The 18,615-nt window shown below is 41.3% G+C and overlaps 1 protein-coding gene across 1 annotated transcript in view; it reads left to right on the forward strand.

Annotated features, from left to right (window-relative positions):
• Positions 1-6,425: 6,425 nt before the first annotated feature.
• CA10 (carbonic anhydrase 10) overlaps positions 6,426-18,615 on the forward strand; it is a 149,976-nt gene continuing 137,786 nt past the window's right edge. Inside the window, exons 1-2 of the mRNA XM_058039021.1 lie at positions 6,426-6,666; positions 7,289-7,797. Coding sequence (XP_057895004.1) covers positions 7,737-7,797 — 61 coding nt within the window. The 5' untranslated portion in view covers positions 6,426-6,666; positions 7,289-7,736. The remainder of the gene's footprint in view (positions 6,667-7,288; positions 7,798-18,615) is intronic.

The following is an 18,615-nucleotide window of genomic DNA, read 5'->3' on the forward strand; positions in this document are numbered from 1 at the left end:
TGCTGTTCTCAGTCGTGTAATTTTCATCTCTTTTCCTCTCAGCAGGGTGTTCTAAACTGATCCAAGACACAATCAAATACTTAATCCTAATAATCTGCTAAAGTATTTCACTGAATGAAGACTTCTACTGGGGCCAAATTAGTCCATGTACCTCCAACATTTAGTTTAGTTTACCACTTCTATTATTTTAATGAAGAGGAAAAAGAAAATCATATTATTGCTAATAAATTGATTTACAATATTATGCATGTTAGTTCCAAACATTTTCCAAGTATTTTTTTTCCTTGATGCAGATTATAACTGAAATTCTACCCTGTATATCCAGCTAACTCATGTTGCATGAGGTTTTTTTGTTTCAGTGATTAACAGTACAAGGACAGAAAGCAAATTGTGGGGCACGAAATAACTTGTTCGTGAAGGAGTTAAAAGTCTTTATCAAAGGAAGCACTTTGAAAACACAGGAAATTCTGATTCATCACTTAGCTGTGGGCTTATGTGACATTTACAACAAGCATGTATATTTTGAGATAGTTGACAATGACATCTTTATGTTTTTGTTATCAAAGCTTCCATCTTACAATCCCCTTTGGTCCTGAGTATTGTTAAAAATGTGCCAGGGTTATGGCTGTTCATACCTTTCCACTTCTAAGTGGTACAATGATCAGAGAAGAGCAAAGTTTTATGATCCCTTCAAGGTATTTGAAAATGACATTAAATGATGTTTATAAAGATTTCTAAAAGTCAGAAGAGTCTTCTTTTCTTTTTGTGGGCTTGTTCTTATCCTTTTGAATTGTGATAAATGTCAATTCCTCCAGTCTCCTTCTAGAAAAATACAAAGCATAAGTTTCACATGTCCCATAAATCCACTGGCAGCACCTGCAGAGTAGTCATCATGGACTTCCTTCAAATAACAGCTTTTCTTAGGACTCACATGGTATTTATCACCAGAGCTTACTGCGAGCATTATCTGCCGGTTTTTTTACATCTTTGTGAGGAGTAGCAGCATTTCACAGAGGAAAAGTGAGGGAGATGAAGCCGATTTAGAAGCAGGCATCAGCACAAGCAATTCATCCCAGAACCTGGAAGATTTAGAGGAAGGAGTTAGGAGGGAAACGTTTTCTTCTGCAAATGAACACAAAAGTTAAGTTCACACAGGAGCTGTGGAAGTGCCAGCTGCAGCTATTCCAGGTATTGACTATAAACTGCAGTTGTGCTGTATGAGACACTGCACCACTCCTGAAAAAAAAAAAAAAAAACAACCCCAAAACCTGAGTGCATGGTCTCTTTTAAGCACATTAATAATTCCATTTGATCAATTATTTTTGTGATGAAAATTATCCAGCCGAATTGAGACTTAATTTCAATGGAGATCTGCCAAAAATCGAAGGGTGAGTCTCCCACTCACTTTAATGGGGAGGAGCTCAGGCCCATATTTGCTGCTTTACAGACATTTGCAACATGTGAGAAGTTGCATGGAACAACATTTAATGTAATCTCTAGTTTTGCAGTACTCAACTGATTTTGCTTAAAAAAATTATACTGGAGATGTAAGGTATTTTCTTACTGAATAAAAATCTGTTTAAAGACAACCTTGACTACAACATGTTAAAAAATCTAGAGAGATAAGAAGGATGCTAGCTACTAAGCATGCTTCTCTTCCTTCTTAATTGCTATTCATGACTGCAGAAAAAGACAATGTATTTGCCAGAAAAAACAAAATGCATTAATACAGAAAAATAGCAATAAGAAACAGGCAACAATTTCAACAAGATTGTGTCTCATTTTCCACACAGGCACAAACCAAACCCTCCACACAGAGAGAAGCCAAGGAATGTGACTTTTTTTCCTAAATGTTCCTCCTTTAGGTTCTAGAACAGAGCTCAGGAGAGAGCAACTTCTAATGAGTTCATGCACCTTGCCCTGGGCAGTCACACAGGAATCAATGTGTGCTCAGTTTACCTTTTTCCTGACAAACGTCCTGATGGCAAATCTTAGCACAATGGGAAAAGTGGCAAAATAACTCTTATCTCATGTTCTAGTGGAATATAAGTATTCAACTCAGTCCACCTCAAAAGCAACATCTACTTAAAATTTCCAGCATAGGTACCTTGACTCACACATCCAGAATATTACTATTATTTTGCAATCACCATTTCTAAGAAATATTAAACAGGCACCAGGTGGCAATTGGCTGTCAAAGTCTGTAATGTGGAACCAGTGGGATCCATTTCAGAAGATGTGTGCTCTTTACTTTTATAGTGAGACGACAAAGAATTCTCAATATCAGAAAATACATATTGCTTTTGATCTTTTAATTAATTCAAGCTTGCAAGAGATAAGGAGGAAGGCAGAGAAACAGAAAGGAAGAAGTTCTCTTTTCTGCTTTGTAGCTGGTGCAGGTGGTTGTAGAAATAGTCTCCCTCACACCAACAGAATTTGCCTGCATGTGGCAGAAATGGTCTTGCGCAGGTTCTGGGGCAAGGTGCAGTTACAAGCAGTGTGGTAAACCTGCGACTGTTGATAAAAGAAAGGATCATAGAAGAGGCACCAATAGAGGCCAAATAGCCCTGTTTGCCTTAATGACCCTGCTGAAACACTGGGAGTTTGGCAAAACTTCCATCTGCCCATAATCTCTGACGTGAGTCAGCCAAAATCTGGATGGCAAGAATGTCCCTTCTCATCATCCTTCTCTCTTGGAGTATACTGCAGTCAGTTAGCACAAAAAACAACTCCATCCCCAAACTCTATTTTTTCATCTTTTAAATTATTTTTAACAGGCAACTTTCCCAATCTACTCCCCAGCTGTGGGAAATATGAAATATGGTATGAAATATGAATACTACAATGACTGTAACCACTGTACCACCTGAAGTCAATTTCATCTGGTGACTTTGACACGAGCAAAAAAAAATTAGTTTTCCCACTATATGTGCCTGCTCAGAAAACCCCAAATCTGTGGGTGCTACACTGAAAAGAATCCTAAGAAACCTGCTGGGGTTTGTTGAGGAACTGCAGGATCATATGACATTTTAAACATTTTTGTGACTGACTTCTCACAGAAAAACTAAATCACAGCATTTTACACATGGCTTTTTGAATTTGAAGAATGTTATTTCACAAATACTTGATGTCTTAGCACTGTTTGCTGGAGTTCAGACATGAAAAAGGGGAGTTGGACTGAAAATGAGTCTTTATGATAATGAATAGACTGACTCAAAGGAAAAACACATTGATTGACCTCATAGTTAAGTGTCAGTCATCTACCTTCTTCCTTTGTTGGGGGTGTTTTTAATTTAAAATAAATTGCATCATTATCTCTACCAGAAAAATGGAAATTCCATCTCAGTTTTGATAAGGACTATCAATAGGAGAAAATAATTACTTTAATGCTTACTGAACAAATGGGTTCTTAGGGGGCTGCATTTTTATAATGATATGTTAAATTTTTTATCAGTTTTCCTAGTGAGATCAGCATTATTTATAAGCACTGAAGACATCAGCAAATACAATCATGACAGTAACAAAATGTGGAACAGGAACGCTAGAAATGATGTGGCAACATTACCACTGAGTACAGCCACATTCTCAGCAACTCACCAGTGCCTTTTCAATGGTGACTTCCTTAACCTCTGAACTAAGAAACTCTGTTTACCGAGCTAAAAAGGTGTTTCTATGTAAATCTGGCCTGAAGAAACTTGGGTGCCCAGCTTGTAACTAATATATTGAATGCTTCTAAGCTGCCAGAAGTCCCAGCCGAAAATCTGAGGTAGCAAAATCCTCACAACTGACCTACATAAACATGCTTCAGAGACCTGCCTGAATCCACTGTGCAGTCTTTTTAACTTCCATACATGAGTAGTCAGTCCAATGACTCCAGTACAGCTTAAAAGTTGCCAAGATTAAGTTTAAGAAGTTTAGTCAACTGTATAAATAGGAATGGAATTCAAATAAGGGCGGTAAATATGAAATCCCTTCATTTTAGTGAGCTACAGGAGCTTTGAATGGAAACACCTACAATAAAAAAAATGGGTGGTGCAGCCAGAATTTTCATCTGTTTTGAATGACCCAACAATGTACACAGCAGAGTGATGTTCTGCTTCTGTCTCAAACACACCCTACTATATTAAACCATTTCCCTTGGGACCAAACAGACTGTGCCAAATTCTGCAGTGAAAGCCTGATCCAAACATCATCTCAGTCTGCAGAAATATTCTAATTGATTTCAGTGGGCTTTGGAACAGGCTCATATTGGCATCTATTCAACTTTATTGAACTAAGTTTTCCTGGGGAGCTGCAGGAGCCAATATGGGCATAATGACTTCAAAACCAAGCATGAAGGCCACTGCCATTCAAACCACATCACAGAGAGGAAACGACAGCAGAATTAATTCATTATTATTTATCTAGATTTAAAAAACCATCCAGTTTCCAAATTCACTACTGTGTTTTTCAGGTGAAGGAAACTTCCAAGTTACCTTTGATCTTTCACAGATTTTTCAGTCTGAGTCATGAACTACTTATTTATCACAGGTGACTGAAATAATTATAAGGTTTGCATGAGGATGATAAGCTTACTAAGAACATGCACAAAATTTAATGTATTTGGGAATTTTGGCTATCTGCTAGCAGCCAACATCAACTACCTATTTTTCTGCCATTAAACTCATATTAAACTCATATTAAACTCTGATTGATCGTCAGCAGGAATTAAACATGAGCTTGCCTTTAGGATTTGGCATTCTCTCATCACCAATTCAGTTCTTTGCTGACCTAGTGGTCAACACACCCTTTTACAACAGGTCATCTCACTTGCTTGCGACATTTATTTCCCCACAGGTGATGCCATAATTTCAAGGAAACTAGTTTGGGAACAAGCGTGACTGTAAAAGACAAGGTCTCTCTGGGGGTTTATTATGTTCTAGATTGAGATGTTATTGTAACAAATTATTTGAGAAAATCCAAAAGAGAATTCACAGGCAAATCCACGGAAAACATTAATCTGTTTGAGTAAAGGAGTTTAGTAAACATCAGTGGAAATCTTTACTGAGCATTTCCTAGGTGTGCTTACATACATCTAGACTAGAGATAGATAATGCTACTCATACCTTCTATAATCCCAGGAGATATTAATCTCATTTTTAATAAGGCCTAAAGAAGAGAATTGCATAGAATACTTAAGTATTAAAATGAAACTCAGCATTCTGCAAACCTGTCAGGGAAAGGATTTCCTCCTGCTGTACAGCCCCATCAATATATATGAGAATTCTTGTCCATAAACCTTGAATGACAATGCCTCATGTCCAGCCTCACTGTTCTCAGTGGGCAGATAATAGCAATTAATTTGACAGAATCCTGAATCTCTTTGTAAGCCATAAGAAGAGATGGAGTAAACATCAGCAGACACTGCTGCAGTGCAAAGAGCACTTGCACTACCCTGGAAACCAGCAAAATAAACACAAGCATCACACTGACTATTGAGTGCCTGCAGTCTAATTCTTCCTTTCAAAACAGTGATGATTTTGACTCATCCATCTGCTCTGAAGCACTCAAGGATTTCTTGATCTGCCACAATTAAATACCATCAGGTATATTTGAAACCTGGGAGTTCCACACATTTCTCAGAGACTATGGGAATAACGTAGCCCTGTGGTTTCTTCTCTTCAAGATGGTTTCCTTCCCCATTCAGAGATCCAGGCATCCTCCTTTTGCTAGAATCCACACAAAGGTGCATTTTACAAGTATGCTCTTGTTTGCCCCAAGTATGGCCAGGTTTGAGAACTGTTTACAAACCAATCTGTTCCCAACCTATTCTGCACGCATCCCCCCCTGGAGGGTGTGTAATATGACCTCCGCACACCTTCCAGGAGCTGGGAGATCAGTTTGCTACCCAAAGCATCTTTCTCCCTCCCACTTTCCTCTGATCATCGAAGGCATCCGCAGTGGAAGCGGTCGCACCTGCTCACACCTGCCCTGAGCCCCTGCTCCCTCCCTTGTTCCACGGCAGCCCGAGCCCCATCCCGGCGGGCGGCGCGGCCCGGGGCATCCCACGGCCCCTTGCCTGTGCCAGCGCTGCCTTGCTGTGCCCGTTTCCCCATCCGCAGCCAGGAAACCAGGCTTTCCCCGCGCCAGGTGCGCCTCTTTTTAATTTTTATTTTTTTTTTCCCAGGAGAGCAAAATCAAATCGGCCGCAGATTGAAACACAAGTGAGCAACATCCTCTGGAATGCAGCAGACAGCCCGGCGAGCCCGTGGCAGGGCGGTCGGTCGGTCGGTCGGTCGGTCGGTCGGTCGGTCTGTCGGCCGGCCCGCTCCCGGCGCAGAGCGGCCCCGCCGCCGCCGCCCGCCCGCGCAAGCGCCGCCCCCGCGGCGGAGCGGAGCGCGCCCCCAGCCCGCGCCCGTGCGCGCCGCCGCCCCAGCCCCGCCGTGCCCGCCGCTGCCGCCCGCGGCCCCCGCAGCGCCGGCTGCAGCCCGGGGACATGGCGGAGTAGCCGTGGTCCGCGGAGCAGCGGGAGCTCCGAGCAGCTATGGTACCTCCCGACAGCTGAGGTGGAGGTAGGCGGTGGCAGCCGGCGACTCGCGGCTTGACCTCGATTTGTTTTTGGAACTGCAGGCTGGAGCGGCACGTCCGGTGAGCTGGGAGAGATAATAACCGGGAGGATATCTGGGGGTAAGTAAGGGAACGATTGCCCTAAAACTGGAGCTGCTTTTTTTTTTTTTTTTTTTTTTTTTTTTTTTTTTTTTTTTTTGTGCCCGGGGGAGGGAGGGGAAGCTCTGCAGAACTGATGTACCCGGGGAATGCTACCAGATATGCACTGCAGCGCAGGCACTTCGCTAACTCTCGCTTAGAGCCTCCCGGCGCCCTTCCGCCCCCAACCTGACAGAAGTTTGGGTCTGAATGTCTTTTCCTTCTTGTTTAAATAAGTTTTAAAATACTGGCGTCCTCAGCCAAGCCGGGCGATGCGCACAAGCCGCGCTTGATGCGGACTCCGCGCTTGGTGCCGTTCGCATTGGGATACACGCACACGCACACACATTCACACACACACACGCACACACACACCCCTCCTCCGCTGCCATCCAGCCCCGTTCCCACTCGCGGGGGCTGCGGGGGTGCATCCCGGGGCAGGGCGCTCGGTGCGCGGGGCAAGCCCGACCCCTGCAGTCGCTCGGCGGAGCCGCCGCGGCGCGCCGGGATTGCGGCGGGGCCGGAGCCGGGGCTGCGCGCTCCGAGCGCGGCGGGGATGGCGGGGCTTGCCGCCGGTATTAATCTCTTTCCGCTCATTCTGTAGCAGCAGCAGCAGCAGCAACAGGAGGGGAATCCCCCCCTCCCTCCGCCGCTTCCTTGCCCGGCATGCCGGCACTGCTCCGCTGAGACCCTGCAGAGTTTTGGGGTTAATTTGCGCCTGGCCGCCCCTGGAATAGAGAGACTCTCCGGATATCGGATCGGTCGGGGTTTGTTGTCTATGTCGTGTTGGGAAATCTGGTGGAATTTTTTCTCGCTCGAGGAGGAAGAGCCCGGTGTTGGCAGTTGGCTTCGTGATCTTTTTTGGAGGGCGAAGAAAGGGAAGGGATCTCGCTTGAGCCGTGCGGAGAGAGAGCTCGGACATGTGTTGTCAGCACATCTGGGGAATACAGTCTGCAAGTCCGAAAGGAAATTTGCTGGGATCGTTCAAACTGCGATATTGATCTTTGTTATTTTTTTTCGCCGAGGGATGCACTTGGCATGAGAATCGGAGGATGGAAATTGTTTGGGAGGTGCTTTTTCTTCTGCAAGCGAATTTCATCGTCTGCATTTCAGGTATGCGGCAAGCACAGAAAGGGCAAGGGAGCGGGAGGAGATACCGTACGGGGTTCCCAAGTGTCCCCTTATTAGGGGCAAGAGGAACAGTTAAACCCAGGTCAAAACTGTAGTTGAAAAATCCATGGACGATGTGATGTGAGTGGGTTGTGACAGAAATCGACTCTCATCACTTCCCTCTCCCACATAATTCCAATACGTGTGTCTTAATTATCATTCATTGGCTGCAGTAGACAATACGGTGTACTGATAAAGAAGATGCTTATAATTCCAGTGTACCTGATCGTGGTAATTATTTGCAGCATTGCCGTGATCCCAGAATTTCATATCTCTTGAAGTTCTTAAGCTTGGCTGATGTGCAGATCCTGAAGGGCTTGTGGTTTGTTGATGGAGTTGTCAAGTTCTGGTGCCACGATTCAGGGTCTGCAAAGGGTAACAGTAAGGTGTCTCTGCTGTTAAAATGAGCTTTAGTGTGTCTGTGCTGTAAATTTTTTTTTTCTTAAAAAAAAAAAGTCCCATTCAGGGAACCTCTGTGCTGACTGGGATTTACAGCTTTATTTTAAGCTTGCAAAGATTGCTCTCCCTTCAATATGTAGAAGGTAAGGTCATTTCAGTTGTCACCAGAGCTTGTCCAATTAATGAATAGGCATGGCTAGTTGTCTAGCATAAAGGATTTGAACAATTTATTCTCGGGGAAAACACTCTCTTTGACTGCAAAAGCCCTTGTTAATTTGTCATGTCGGTCACGCTGGAATAATTACATTGCGGGAGGCAGGCGTGGTGAGGGGGCCAGTTTTCTAGTTCGGGACACTTCGGGGAGCCCCCCCCTGGGTGTGCAGGCTGCCTGCATCTCCCACTGCCCCGCTTCCCACAGACTGCCTCTGCCCTCTAGCCATTGCGTAACTCCAGAAATGGGAACACAAGCAGCACGAGCAAGACGCTGCCGGAGGGAGATCCGGGGTGCTGGTGGCCATCTCAGTGTCCAGCCTGGATGTCCCTAAGGAGAGGCAGCTCCAAAGCTCTCCTGGGACCATGCAGAGATTGGCCTGGGCTGTGTCCCTGCCGCAGCCCCCTGGCAGCCCCTGCCAGTTTATCCACCCCTCGAGCCCCCGGGCTGGGCACGCATCAGCGCTGGGGGCTCAGCATCCCTGTTAATTTGTCCAGCCTGCACCTGCCCCAAAGCTCCTTTATTCCTGAGCAAATAACATCGCTGTCAGCCCACAGTGTGCGTCAGCCTTCCTTTTATCCCTGCAGACTGGCACCATCTGCCACTAGGCACGCGGGTGACACTGCCAGCACCCCGGGCTGACCTTCCACGGGTGCCCAGTGGTGCCATCGGAAAAATTCTCTCTCTCGCTTGTTAGAACAGCAAAACCTGCTGCCTCTTGTCGCTGAAATCTCACACTTATCTATTTAGCTCGGTGGGGTGTGCCACCTGTCCAGTGCTCCTCAGATCAGGTACTTTTTAAAGTACCACGGTGAGAATAGCAAACTGCAGCTCAGTGCTCTCTTGGCCATTGTGACAGTAATATCCTGAGACAGAGAGAAGCTGTCCCGTTCTGTGCAGCTGCTTGTGCCATGCATTTAGCTGTCAGCGTTCCTTGAGCTCCCGCCCTCCTTCCCTGTTCAGGCAGGGGAGCCCGGGCTTCTGAGCCAGTGGCATCAGTCCTGCAGGGGCTCCCATCGCTCTCCATCTCCCTCTAGCACTAATACCTGATACTGTACACGCTCACACCGTGTTTGCTTGCTTTTCCTCTTTTTTTGTTCCTTTTTCTCTTTTTTCGTTCCTTTTTCTCTTTTTTCTTCCTTTTTTTTTTTTTGTTTTGGAGGGAATAAAGGGAATGAGTGAATGGTGGGATGCTTCTGCCACATGGTTAAAGGCTGTGGTTTCAGATAATTTTGACCACACAGAGGATGTATACATGCTCCAGTCTTGTTTTCTTTTTTTCTTTTTCCTGGGGATTTTGGTTTTTTTTTTTCAGGATTCCTCGCTATCTGTCGTCTTAGTAAAAAGGATTAAGATCTGTAGATATCTGAGTGGCACTAATGCTCTGTATGTTGCCTCTGCCATCCTTTTTACACTGGGTTTTGTAGCAAATTATCTAGCTGGAATGTCTGGATAACAGTGCAAGTAGGAGATGTCATGAAGCCTGTTAAGGGATTGCCTCAGCACAGGATTGCCGATTGTATTTTGGCACTTCAGCACTGGTCATTCATTCAACGTCTTACTTTAAAAACCTACTAGTTGAGCACTACTGCTGCAAATTACTGAATTACTGAAATGTGAATTAAGGAGTGTGGCAGTATTTTCTTTTTTTTTTTTTTTTTCCTTTCTTATTCATTCAGTTGTTTCGGCAGTGAAGACTCAAGACAGGTCTGCTGTACGTGGATCTTTCCTGAGCATTAGCAAGTGCTTGATTCAGTGTCTGTTTAAACCTGTGATCTTCCTCCTGCTAATTCCAGTGGTTATTTGGATTAGGGCCTATTAGGGGCTGCTCTTCAAGGGGATAATGTCATTCACTGAATTGAACACTGTTAAGTTCTTTAATCATTATTAATAAAACTCATTAAACACAGGTTCAGTGTTATCTCTTTTGCTGTGTATTTATATAACATTTAAGTATAAACTATGCTGAATGTAGCACTTGTGCTGTGTCTCTTATTTAAAATAAGTAATAATGAAGGTATACAGTTGACTCTTTGATGTCTTACATTCATGAATTATTGGAGACTTAGTATATGGAAAGTAATGTAATCTATTAAAAAGAGGTATATATATTTTCAAAATATTTTATACTTAATTTTTTTAATGAGTCAGTTACTTGTGCATATGAGAGATTGATTGTTTTGGAAGAAATTATACTGAGATTTAGAAATTTTTTTTTTTTTTTTAATTTTATTACTGGCTCTTCCATGTGTTTGGGAAATAATTTATCTGTGAACTTTGGGAACAATATTTTTATTTTCTTGGCATACTGAATTAAGGCTTTTGCTACTTGGAATTGCTTGTTTGAAAAGAGAATCTAGTTTCCTTGTGCAGATGCAAATGCGAAATACAAACAGGCTGGAGGACCACAAAAGCCATTTCTGTCCTTTAGACAGAAATGAAAGCCCTTGCTTTCCTTCAAAGTCATATTTAGTCCTTTCAATTGTAGTTTCTGGGAAAAATAGTCATTATTTGTATTATTACTTTTGAGGTTTTGTCCTTTTAATGATATTGTTCAGCATAGAAGGAGCACAGAGCAAAGGTAGTGAAGATGTCCTGTGGACAGAACGCTGGAATAAGCGTTCCTCACTAGATGTTGTTCCTTTGAAGATGCATATACTGCTGGCACAAATTACACTGTTTACAGTGTAATTTACATACAGTAAATTACACTGTAAACAGTGTAATTTACTGTATGTAAATTACACTGTTTACATACAAAGAAGATAGGAGTTGTATGATGTCCAGAATTTCCTTCCTGAGTAATAATACCACCAAGTATGAACTAGCATCAGTGTTCTCAGGTGACTGTCACCTTTGCTTACACAATAATTTGTATGAGCCATAAGGAAGGTTTTTTGTGAATTTCAATACTAGTAATCAATTTCAAGAAAAAAAGAAAAAAAGGCTAGGAAGTTGTTTTCAAAACTTTGCAGGATTCTTGGTTAAATAAGAAAAAGAAGTTGTGTGAAGTTATTAAGAAGATTTCCATGTGCATTTTCTGTTAATATATCAACAAAATTATTTCTAAAACCTACTTGGTCAACATATTTGTGCCTTCCTATGAATTGATATACTACCTCTTCTTGGTTTGGCTTCTGGGAACTAATATGGATGAAAGCTGCCTTGTTATTTGGAGGTATTTTCATCCTTTGCCATGCTGTCAAGGCGCATGGGGCCAAATCCCTTCTGTGATGCACCTTCTGTGGCCTGTTGGGCAGCGTACAAGAGCCATAAATCATGTATGGTAAACAACTGAGATGGTGTAAAAAAACCTTCATCTCTCCAGGAATTCCAGTATGTATTGAGCATCTGAAATGGCATCTCCTGGCACCGAGGACTGGAGGTGGATTTGGAGCACGTTCGCACTTCATTTTCTGTCTTGGAGCTTCTGCAGTCTCTGAGCTCTTACTTGGCATAACACAGAGATGCCCTGTATGAACTCTGAATTATGCCAGGGCTGGAATTATCTGTGGAATCATGGTCTGTAAAGTCTGATAACTTGTCTTCACAACCTGAGATAATTCAGACAGAAGTATTCTTGCAGACCAGAAGAATATCAAAGCTCTAATGTCCAACATTAGAACAGTGAATGGTTCATTATGTTAGGACAAAAATGTTGAAACAATGTTAGTTATCCTCAACTAGTGTCACAGAAATAGCTTCTTCTATCACTTTTTAAAGAAAGATATGTAATATTCTAGGGGAGGGAATATAGCACATACATATAAATATACACACTCACATATAAAAGTGGGAACTAGGCATAAAGGAAGGTGTAACATGTAGAGGGTTTCTGGTAACTAAGAACTTTACCCATTACAGTATTTTTTTCTTGCTTTAATACCATCTCCAGAGCCTCACGTCTGTGGGCAAACCTTCATGTCTGCCTGGAGTTTGTTGATGTTACTGAAAATCCACATGGATTCAGTCTGTCTGCTCACGTTCACAGAATGGAGGGACCATAGCTTGGATCCGGACACTCTCAGTTCCTCAGCTCTGGAATGCTTTCTCACTTTGGTGATTTTCTTTTCCACTTTCTCAAAAGGTGTGAAGGCGTTTCTGCTTGAAAATTCTATGGAAATAGCGTTTGTAGTCTTCTGTAAATGTCTGCTTTTACCTTTTTTTTGTGTGTATCTTGTATTTTTTTTTTTATTTTATTGTTAGTTTTACAACTAGAGCATGACCAGATAGGCACTAAAGTGCTGGAACAACATACATATTTTTAGCTTATGTTAAGGTAGTAGAAGGGAATGTTTATGAATAGTTTTTGTGCATATTAGGCTGAGCTATTTTCCATCCAATAAACTGGTGGAAAGAAACTGGTTATTGCTGCTATTCTTTTCCAAATCTCAGTGGTGTAGATACCCAGTTTTCAAACCTCTTCACTTTGTCGAATTGCCTCATTGCAATCCAATTGAACTAGATACCAAGCCTCCAAGATAAAATTATTAAAATAAGGAATCAAACCCCACTCAAATTAAGTGCTCTCAATTTAAGGGTGCTCTTTAAAATGCAGCTGAGGCTATCAAGAAGTTTTACCCTGGACATTTTTGGAAAGTTCTCAGTTTTTAATTCTACAACAGCTAGATTTTAAATATAGGATTGAAATGGGTTTCCATTTGCATTTTGAATATTCCTTGCATAAGAATGAATAAGGAATTCCTGCTCTTTCTAGAAGATTGGGTTTTTTCTCTGTTGTTAGTGGTCAAAGTATAACTTTCTTACTTGGTTGAAAGGTGGCAATTCAGCTGAGGAGAGAGTTGCTGTTTTCATCATTGCTGATTGTTTGTGACTAAACTTAACATGGCAAAGGCTGAAGAGGATGATTGGCTCATCTGGGCTGTTAATAGAGAACTGTATAAAACTCTGCCATCACTATCTCATTACCAGCTCAAGCAGCAGACAAAACTAGATGACAGTCAGTTATGGACAATACTGAAATACTGGCATAAGTGTTATTTTTCTCCTGTCTTATTTTTATCTTTTCTGTACACCATGTTGGGAGGAATAGGAAATAGGGATCAAATTGTAATTGACTGGTTTAGAGGCAACGCTGTACAATGGGACTGCATTTCCATTGTAATGCAATCAGGAGGTACAGTTAGCAAAAAAAATTGCACTACGGTAAATGAATTGAAACATTATTTGTAAATAAATAGGAAATAATTTTTTTCAAAGGATAATAATCTGGCATTTGAGAGAGGGGAGGCTTTACAGCCAAACCTATTAACAGTTGAATTCAAAGTTCTAGAGTATTTTATTGTTGGTTTTAACCATTGATAGTTTAAAAGCTGCCAAGGATCTTTTACTGGAATTTCTTGGAGGTAACATAGCAAGCTATTATTGTCATGAAAATAGAGGGCTGAAACATGGTAGTGTCTTTTTGGTGATGTAGTGCCACATTCATGCACATGGATGTTGTTAAGTGCAAACTTCCAATTTGCCAATATGGCAGAATTTGTCATGTAGTGCTTAGCAGGTGACAGTTGAGGTAAAGGTAACCTATATTTACATCCACCCTAATAGTCCTTGCAACTCCCAAAAATGTTATAAAGGGCTTTAGTGCTACTGAGATTTGGGCCTTAAAAATTGCAAAAATTGAACTGTGAACAATGAGAAAAGCTTTAGATGGCAGGTGTCTGTGCTCCTGTAGACTCCTAGGTAAAGCCTTTCAGATCACAGCCCTAAAATATTAATTTCCTTTTCTCATCTTGGAAAATGGAAGTTGATCAGTTTCCACGTACACTGCATTCTGAAATCAGTGGTCAGAACTAAAGAAATACTTTCCTTGTCAGATGTATGTTTCCTGATGGAAACATTTCTGTTTTGAATTCATGAATCTGTAACATTTGTATTTCTGTAGTAAAAACAGCATTACATTTAAATGCCCCACAGTTTTTAACTTTTCTGATATTGTTGCCAGAAAAATACCACAGCAGCTGTAAGTCACAAATAACTAATTAGGATGTGCTTTTTAGAAAAATACTAAAATAAGCATACAGTCTTTTTCCCTCCCTTTATCGTTAGTCCTTAACTTGGTCAGGCTTTAAGTATGGAATGGAAAGAATCGTGCACTGAGTCAACCAAAGCAGATTCTAAGCACATGCATGGAGGAGGCAGCTAAGCAACGTTATCCTTTTTTTTCCCCCCTCTAAATGTGTTGACATCTCTATGTTTTGGAAATAGCATTTGAGTAGATGAATTTAGAGGGAAACGTGGTTTCTGAAAAATCATCCTCTTGTCATTTTTGTGGGTTGTTTCCAATTTGAGTTCCTTCCTGCTGTTAACTACTATACAGCCCTGTTCTGCTTCAGGAATAATCCTAAGAGGATTTTTTGCTTTGCCAGCAGGACTCCTATGGATTATTAATGCTAAAAGAAAAAGATGATGAGTGCCAGTGAAGGGTCTTTTGTACGTGTGGCCATGGAAAAGAAGTGTTTGGAGTGATGTTGAAGTGGCTATGCCCTCCAGCAAACCCTACCATTCCCAGTAGGATGGTGTGTGGGTACTTCAGAGAGCAGGTCGGGAAGGGTTCCTGCTGCCACAGCTGAAGTTTGTTTGGCAATTTGACATTCTTGGGCTGCTGGAAAAAGCATTGACTTTCGTTTGGCATCATGGCAGAGAAAGGAAACCTCGGGGAAAAAAAGTGGTGGTGAAAATTTATACCTGCTGCTAAAAGAGGATCACAGTACTTCAGTAGTGTTCCTGGGAGTGAAATTTTATGCAGAATGAGCTCTTTGTTTCTACGTCAGTGGAATGCCACATGCCTTGGAGTTGAGGCTCCTGTTTCCCATGTGGGAAGTGGCAGTTATGGAAGGGAAAGGTGTTTGAGTGACCTTATGATTGTACCCACTGCTGGAAAGAAAAGGAGTTTACCTGACCTTATGCTGGTCTTAATGCTACTTCTGTGTTGTGTGTAAACACTTACTGACAGGAGAGTTCTCTGAATGGGACTGCTTTTCTTGGTTTTTCTAAGAATGAAAGGTGTGAATGAAAGAGGTTTGCATTACATTTCAGTTTAAAACAATTTTAAAAGAATTTTGGTGTCAGAACTTGGAGCAGTTTGCAGGGAATACACAGTTCAGGGTCACATAAGGGCCCTAGTGTGTCCCCTCATGGGCTGGATCCTCCTTCTGTCTTTGCCTTTTTTATCCTTATCATGCATGGTTTTTATCCTTATCATGCATGCAGTGAAGTTATTGTGAGATACAAGTATGGCATACACAAGAATTAAATAAATTAGAATAAAATTGCTTTCCAGGAGTTAGCATGATATTAGGGAAAAATTCAGATCCAGACAAGGTTCCTTCATAAACGTGTGTTATTTAAATTCTGTTTAAATTACTGAGATTCACTCCGTTGGTCTTTTCTGGCTCTGTTTGGGCTGTGAGTAACGAGTGGGTTCCTCCAAGTGCAGCACTTTGCTGCCTCGTGTTTCACATCCCCTCAGTGTGGGTGTAGGTGACAACACACAGTAAAGGGCACCAGAGATTTTGGTCCTAAAATTTCTCTCTGAAATTAGGTCTCAGCAGCCCAACAGGTTCCTTTCTGTACTGCTGGAATCCTTGGATACGTGAATTTGTTTTGAGGGTGAAACCTCACCCCAGGGCATTTTGCCTATCATGTCTAACTCCTCCCATTTTTTATTTTGCATTATAATCACTTGGATATGTGGTGTTTTGGGATATTTTTTTTCACATTCATATTTATAAGCATTATCTTATTGTCATACTGTTTTTTGTACCTGCTAGAAAGCAAAGTAATCTATAAGGACTCCACAGTCTCCTTTTGCTTGCCCAGACAATCCTGAGGGTACTGTGTGGCAGTAATTCCAACTGGAATTTCAAGTTATCTGCAGATGCATAATTTTTTATCTTCAGTAGCCCCCCCTAGCACTCTCTTCAAATTGTTAACAATCCATCTTTGCCAGCCTGTAATTGTGCCTTTGCTCTAGAGTCATAGGTATTTAGCACACTGTGAAACAGGATGAAAAATACATTAATAAATAATATGATTTATTTTATTAGGTAGCATAAGTATAAAAGCTAAAAACTGAGTCATCCTCTTTACATTTTATTCTGATACATAACAGCCAGATTCAGCAAAATGAAAAACTTAAAAGATATGCTTAAGTGTTCTGCTGAATCTGAGTCTTAACATGTAATTGTGTAAGACAACTTAGATTAAGGATGTGCTGAAGTGCTTTGCTGAAGCAAGGAGTACCAGTGGTGTCATACATGAATGATACAAAATCTTAGGAAAAGCCTAGCTAAGATGAGCAAAAATTTTCCTAATCTCTCTTTAAGTTATACAGTTGTATAGAAAATAGGCTTTTATCTGGGTAAAATAATCTCAGTTCTTTATGTGGTAAAGCAAAGATGCAGGCTTTTCTAGGGTGATGAACACAGCAAGTGAAACTGTACAATCAGAATTCATGTAAACTGGATTGTATTTTGTTAATTCTCAGTGTATGGATGTCCTGAAAGAAAGAGACACCATCTTCCACAATAGTAAACAGAAAGCCAGAAGACTAAAAAGTGAAATTACAAGAGGTGAATTGTAATATGCAGTGCTTAAGTAAGAAAGTTCCACTTTCTTCCCAGCACAGATTTTAATTTTCTCTTGATTTGATCTCAAGTCCTAATATAAAGAGGACATTCAATGGAATGGGAACTCACTTGTGGGCCAGGGGTACCTACAGGAATGTTTGGGACACCTCATGCTGGTTCTGTGCAAGCAGCTGGCAGAGTTTAGATTAGATAAGCAGAGTTTAGTCAGACTGAGCGAAAACTGTTTGGGGGGAAAATTGTAAAATCCTTGAGGATCCGTTCCTCTGTCTGGGACCAAGCAAGGCAAACCTGTCCTCTCCACTGCTGGTGGCATGTTCAGTCTGTGTCAGCAGAAAAGTTCCTCATGTTTTAAATGAGATAGGGCTCATTTAGAGTATTATGAATCAATTTGTACCATATACAAAAAAGTTTTGTACTGTTTATAAAAACAGCTGGACGTCTCTGCAATACATTTACATCATATTTATGTATTTGGATTATATCTACCAAAGGGGACAGAGCTTGCAGACTTTCTCCTTTCTCTCCTCCAGCCTTTGTCCTACTTTGGTGCTACTTAATGCTTCACAAACAGCAGCATAACTCTCAGAACTCTCCCCTTTTTAGTTCCCTGCTTTGTGCAACTGGGACCTTCTGTGTCTGCTGTGTTTTTATGTTTTTAAATATTTATTCACTTTGCAGTAATAAAAGAGTGTTTCCGACTACAAGGTAATCAGCATCTTTCTTTTAATGCTCCTGAAAACGAACCTGTGGCTTAGATTTCAGGCCACAAGTAGCAACAGCTGAATTTAAATCCTTTTTGCAAGATGTCTCTTTCAATGGCTTCCTTACTGATATCCTGATAACTGTTGTGGAGGACTAAATGATGAAACGTGTCTGTATTGCTTAATATTGTCACATTACTGATCATTCAATAATTGATTCTAGTCTTTGAACACTCCAGAATTTAACATCTTTGGAATAAAGCATTCTTATATTTAAAACCAGAGTATATGATGTAATACTAGTGCATTATTTTTAAAACACAAGTTTTTTTGGATGTAACTTTAGCTGATATTATATAAACTGTACAGAAATAATCTCCTGGCATTTGCCTAGGATGACAGTCATCAATTCCTACATATTTATTTAAACTCTTATGTGGAAAAAGAGTATTTGTTTTCGACAATTTTGTGTTGTATATTTTTCCAGGAAAGAAAGAAAACTTTGCTAATGTAGGCTGAAATGAAATGCAAAATAAAATCTTAAAAATCAGCTGTTAATTCAGGGAGGTAGTGTGCAGAGGAATTACTCTGCCATAAATGTTGGCCTAGACTTTAGTTAAACACGAAGCAGAGGCCCCTTGGTAAATAGTCCCATTAGAAAGGTGCCATGACCTCTGCAGTGGGGATGAAGGTGTGGGAGAGGACCATGCTCAGGAGCTTTACTAGTCACGTGTCAGAATGATTTTCAATCACTTTGGTTATTGCTGGATTAAAATTGAGGCTGCAGGGATTAATGGTCTGTTGTTACTAATCCACTAAGCCTCTGTTCCTAGATCTT

The sequence above is a fragment of the Melospiza georgiana genome, chromosome 21, assembly GCF_028018845.1.
Source record: "Melospiza georgiana isolate bMelGeo1 chromosome 21, bMelGeo1.pri, whole genome shotgun sequence".
In the NCBI taxonomy this organism is placed as follows: domain Eukaryota; kingdom Metazoa; phylum Chordata; class Aves; order Passeriformes; family Passerellidae; genus Melospiza; species Melospiza georgiana.